The sequence below is a fragment of the Frankliniella occidentalis genome, unplaced genomic scaffold (genome assembly GCF_000697945.3).
Source record: "Frankliniella occidentalis isolate FOCC.00 unplaced genomic scaffold, Focc_3.1 Scaffold364, whole genome shotgun sequence".
NCBI lineage: Eukaryota > Metazoa > Arthropoda > Insecta > Thysanoptera > Thripidae > Frankliniella > Frankliniella occidentalis.
In genome coordinates this window covers 108301-113875 of record NW_026267487.1, presented here as the reverse complement: position 1 = coordinate 113875, position 5575 = coordinate 108301, and the positions used below count along the sequence as shown (strand labels likewise).

Genomic DNA, 5575 nt, shown 5'->3' with positions numbered 1-5575 from the left:
AGGTAGATGTATGCCAGGCGCGTCGCAGCGTAACAGTGTTTCGTGAGATATCGCGAAGCCTGTTACGCGAGACGTGGTCTGGCGTACATCTACCTAGTAATAGAGGTACAGGATCGTACAGCGATCGTAGCGTAGCGCAGATATGTGACCATGTGTGATCATGTGGACGGCCGGCAGAGCAGCTTTTTTCGGTTTACTGCAGGTCACCCGTATTTAAAATGAATGATACGATATCTGTGCGTGCAGGACCAGTAAGAGGTCCCACGTAGTATGAAATGTTAACTAGGTTGGCGCCCCACCTTCCCTTGATGCATTGATGTTTTACGTGCGACTGAAAGCGGAAAATACCTACAAAATGCAGGCAACTCCTCGGGGCGGCGTACAGTTTACGTTTTTTGTCCTTTTAAACGGCGGTGCTTTTTAGCGGTTTTCCTTCAACCATTTTGATCTGAATACATTGAAAGCCGCGTGGTCTTACCGCTTGGTGGGCTGGGTGGAATGCAACCATCACCAACAAGCAGGGGACAAGAGCGACGGAGAGCTTCATGTTGATGAATGTCTGCACGCTGCGGCCCACCGGCTTCTTAAGGAATACCGCGTGGCTGATCGTGACTTCAACGGGAACGATCTAATGATGATGCAACGATATTTAACGATGGCACGACATACACCACGGGAGCACTCGTAAAACTGAGGTGTCGTGTTTTACCTTGTCCTTCAAGCAGGATGTTTTCTTCGCTTGGTTGAAAGAGGTTTAAGGTGACCTGTGGGTGAAAAACTGTCACAAATCGAAAATCATTTGTCACTTACGAGGGCGGACCTGTGAAATGTAAGGGTTTGCAAGAATCGTCAGTGCATAAAAACTACACGCCGCATCGATTTAGGATTCAAGGTCTATTAAGAGCATAGATGGACACTAATTTTGCCGATCTTCGCCTTCAACTGGAACGATGTAGTCCCTCTCGGTGTGCACGAATGTAGCGAAACGGATGGGTCTGCGACGGTCAAAAAAATTGCTAGTTACTCTTAAAAGATGCCGCTAGTGGTTGACCTCGGGCTTTTTCAAATTTCGAAACGGTAGTACCCGAAAAAAAATCTAGATGGACAAAAATAAAAATTCAATTTTTTTTCGTATTTCAGCTATGTAATTTTTTTCCACTGCCCCAAGGCACGCAGCGTGTTTTGTGGTGTCGTAGGCCGACAACCCTCGAGGTTAGGTTCGTGACAACTACTACTATCCAAGTGCAAAGGTGTATAAACCGGGTAAGCCCGACCTGTCCGCCCTCTCACCACCGTTCCACACGGTGACCAAATCACTCGGAATCCGAGGCGTCATGAAAGGGTGATTTTCAATTTTTGATGCATATTCTCGGCTTTAAATACATCTTCTCGATTTCGAGCATCTAAAGCTTGATTTAGAGCCGCTCAGTTTTGATTCTGAGCAAACGAGCTTGAAATCAGGACATTGCTCCTCGAAATCCGGGAATTGTTTTCCGAATACAGGTGAAGGATGGCTTGGTTTAAGTGACACGTTTACCCGATTTTGAGTTTGGTAGCTCGGAATCAGGACAACCTCGCAAATCGGGATTCCCAGGTTGCTCTCGAGGTTATCCACCGTCGCGTGAAAGGAACAAATTTTCACTTGATCGGCAGAAGTGTTGAATAAAAACTCGTACGGTGTCGGAAAACTCATGAAATGCGCCTCAGGATAGGATACTTCTTGTTTCGCCGCAAATCACGAGAGTATTATTAAAATGTAAAATAAGCTGCCGAATCCAAAATGGCTGCCGATCTCACATCAGCTTATTTTTATGAAATGGAGGATATATTTTGATCAGACCGAAAGGACACATATCCTACTCGAAAGCTGGTTTAGTAATCCTGTTACACTCTCGTTCAACAATGCAATCGCTTGGCTTACGGGAAAATTTGTTATGTTTGCTCCCCGGCGGGGCCTCCGAGTGGTCTGTTGGTTCACTATAATCAAATTATCTCGGCCAAATAAAACCGGAGGTGGATTGTAAAGGTACCTCGGTTAAGTTCGAACTCTGCCCTTTCGCGCGATACCACTCATGCGGTTGGTCAAAATATCCAACAGCTTGAAAAAGTGCGGAAAAGACATGCGTGTGCTCAACCGGCTGGCGCGCGGCCCGGGCGCGCATGGTGTGCGGCCTGAGCGCTCCGTTTCTACCCCCTGCAAGTTGGTAGTCTATACTCAAGACTTAAGAAATATTCGACCATGTGACAAAACATAAGTCCAGAGGTAAATGATTAGTTTCATAAGTTGAGACAACTCGGCATTATCATTGACACAAGGGAGTTATCACGCATGTGACAATTCATTTGTTCCATAGGTCGAGATGAATGTCTTGTGACGATATTTACTGTAAGTTCACAATAATTAGCAGATGATACATTTAAAATTTACTCAACTGAAACTTTCTCAACTAAAACTTTGAACACAAAACTGAAATAAGTACTGTCAAATGTGTCATTGTTTGTACTGACGTGAAGCGGCGTGAGCGGCGTGCAGAGAGGCACGAGGCGTGACGTCACCAAAAGAATACAGGGCGGCGTTTACAGTGTAGGATGATTAGATTCCAGTATCCCTCCAATTTTTATTTAGCCTGATATTTATTGTATATTAGAAAGTCAACTTTTGGTCATTTTTAGATTTCTGCGATTTTTCAGTGCTGAATCTCTTCATAAACCATTTGGTCATTTTCACCTTAATTTCGTCAGAAAATGCCATTTAACAAAACATATTTTCGTGACCTTTGGTTTTTCATTTTATTAAAAGTCAATTTTTGAGCTAGAATGCTCATCTTTGATATTGCTGTGCTGTATTTGTATGATGCAAAATGACCCTGAAATTCTCAGGTCACTAACTCAATTCGTCTTTTTTAAGGTTATCGTGCATGTGTGTGTATGAAGACAAACATAATTATTTTTTTCGGTCAGTGGAGTAATTGGCTTTGCTTATCGCTAACCTTGTTTTTGCATTCACGTTAACGAGTGGGGTTTATGACCTTGGGAATTACAGCTACTAAGAATTTGTCTGTTTTATTGCATTTTCACGATGTCGCGTGGCGACCGGACACGAGGGTCACAGTGGCGGTCGCCCCTATTTGATGAACCGCTTCCACTTTCGGCGCAGTATTCGCTATGGCGCTCTCCACCATGAAACTTGTCTTCGCCGCAGTAGTAGCCACATTGCTGGTAAGGCAGCCATCACAGAGCTTCTAGTAGTCACTAGTTTTAAGAATACCAACGAGATGTAAAATACACCGAACGCTTCGTAAAACAAAGAAACCGACGGCATTGGAAACCCCACGACGAACTGCTTCGTAGTATGAAGCAAAATCAAAAGGATCTCTTCGTAGTACGAAGCAATTTTACAATGCCTTCATTTTCTTTGAAGTTGCGAAGCAATTGAATCGCAGACCTGTTTGTGTGTACTCGAAACTGGACGCAATGCGCTAGAACGCCAAAACGAGCAGTACTCTCTTTAAAAAAAACAACGCTAGAAGTAATTGTTTTTCTCAGAATTCAGTCTTTTCGTCTAAAATATTGAAAGGTATCCACAATATGGCTGGCAGAGGACCATAAAACACTCTCATTTGTTTTTGGCAGTATTCTCGGTGCGTTACTTTGGGGCGAAAACGGAAATTTAGGGTCATAAAGGTGATATCTTCAGAGTGAGATGAGATTAGAGTTCAACCAACCTTGCCATTTTGTTCAGAAAGAACCAAAGCTCACTCTCCTGTGCTTGTTATACACAAATGTGGCCGGTTTCTAATCATAAATAGGCCTCAAAGTCAGTCAAAATCAAGTACTTTTGCTGAGATTGTGTATGGGGTCCGAAAACCCTAAAATAACCGCTTATTCCGAAAAGATAATGTACTTGAACCAGATATCGTTGAAAAGAGAAAGGTCCAAGGAGTCTCTCGAGCTGCACAGTTTTCATCTTTTTTTTTTACATCTCAAGAACTATAGCACATAGGCAAACAGCTTTTTCGGAAAAGGTGCCAGTTTTACTGTAGATTAACGCCCACTAAAATCTCAGTTTGGGATTATGTCAGTTAATCCCTTCTTCCGCTTCCTGGATCAACTAATCTGCCTTCTTCCACATAGTTTAAGAAAGCCAGGGGGTAGCCATGGATCACCAACCTTCCTTTCATAGCCCTGCAGAGAGCGGGCATCGGATGCCTACATGGCGTCCGAAAGCGGATTGGAGTGAGAGGGAGCTATGGCGCGGCGCGAGCTTCTCACTCGCACTATCGCTTTCGGACGCCATGTAGGCATCCGATGCTCGCTCGCTGCAGGCACACTGATATATAAAGTGTGCAACTGACACACACTTGAAGGTGTTTAACACCGTGTCGCACACTTCTATGTGTGCAACATGAGTTTTGAATAGTTGGAAGTGTTCAACAGGTGTGTTTCACACTTTTTAGTGTTCAACTTGAGCGTTAGCTATAAGGCTCGTCGGTCAGGTTGAACATTTAAAAGTGTGCAACACACTTGTTGAACACTTTCAACTATTCAAAACTCGTGTTGCACACATAGAAGTGTGCGACACGGTTTTAAACACCTTCAAGTGTGTGTCAGTTGCACACTTCATATATCAGTGCAGGGTCGTCGCCGGTCGTCGCATTCGACAGACCGACGAAAGTAATACATTTAACTGTGTATTGCTTGGCAGTTGGTGCAGCAGGGCGCGGCACGTGCAAATGCGCCTCTCGACACAAAGTTGAAGACCTGTGTGGGGCTCGCAAAGCAGCCGGGGGTGAGCGACACGCATCCGCTCACGGCCTGCATCAGCCTGTCTGTGGTCGACTTCCGCTATCTCGGACGGGACTGGCACCAATTCTTTGTAACATGCGTCACCAATAAAGGCACGGACGAGCCCTCCATCTACGAAAATTGGGCTAGCAAGGCTGCCGACTGCGTCGACCAATGGGCCAACCTGTAGTAAATGTATCAGCCGTTCAGTTGTAAAATAAATTAGCCGAGTCTATTTAGTTAATTTTTTAACTTCCACACAAAAGTGTATGACTTCCCAGCTTTCACCCCTCACTGTTAAAAAAATTGCTGTAAATTTACAGCGAAAATGTGATTCGACGCGTCCTAAGAACAAAGTCTGATCTGTTTGCGCGCCCGTCAACAAAGTCCGATCTGTTCGCGCGCCCGTCAACAAAGTTCGATCTGCTCGCCCGCCCGTCAACAAAGTCTGATCTGTTCGCGCACCGCTCAACAAAGTCCGATCTCGCTTCCCGGCGCTTTCGAGAAAAGCCACTTTGAAATTTTGAAGCTCGAGGACAATTCCAGGGTGGGTCCATGACATTTTATGTCTCGCACAATTTGTCAGTTTGCTTCTCAAGAACACGGGGAACTAATTATTTTTGTTATCTGTGGAGTCTGAGAAGATCTATTAGGGATGTATGCTAAGCATGACACTGCTTGCCAAGTTAAATTTGCACTTTAATCTCGGACCCTTCGAGTGTTCCGACAAGCGCCTGATCATTTGCCGGCTAGGCCGACCCGCTCGACAGGCGTGTAGGTGGAGCTGCCT

The 5575-nt window shown here is 44.9% G+C and overlaps 2 protein-coding genes across 2 annotated transcripts in view; one reads left to right on the top strand and one right to left on the bottom strand.

The window, feature by feature from the left end:
- LOC113214205 (uncharacterized) overlaps nt 1-644 on the bottom strand; it is an 8996-nt gene extending 8352 nt beyond the window's left edge. Inside the window, exon 1 of the mRNA XM_026433495.2 lies at nt 479-644. Within this exon, the coding sequence (XP_026289280.1) occupies nt 479-547 (69 nt within the window). The 5' untranslated portion in view covers nt 548-644. The remainder of the gene's footprint in view (nt 1-478) is intronic.
- A 2409-nt stretch (nt 645-3053) lies between these two features.
- Nucleotides 3054-5024, top strand: LOC113214206 (uncharacterized). The gene is made up of 2 exons (XM_026433496.2): nt 3054-3219; nt 4706-5024. Exons 1-2 carry the CDS (start codon nt 3166-3168, stop codon nt 4973-4975), a joined length of 324 nt encoding a protein of 107 aa, XP_026289281.1. The 5' UTR covers nt 3054-3165; the 3' UTR covers nt 4976-5024.
- The last annotated feature ends 551 nt before the right edge of the window (nt 5025-5575 follow it).

What these genes read in the sequence shown, in the direction of transcription:
- LOC113214206 (XM_026433496.2), top strand. Translation starts at nt 3,166, where the DNA reads ATGGCGCTCTCCACCATGAAACTTGTCTTCGCCGCAGTAGTAGCCACA. An exon ending in CAGTAGTAGCCACATTGCTG is followed by an intron (nt 3,220 to 4,705) that starts GTAAGGCAGCCA and finishes ATTGCTTGGCAG; the next exon opens with TTGGTGCAGCAGGGCGCGGC.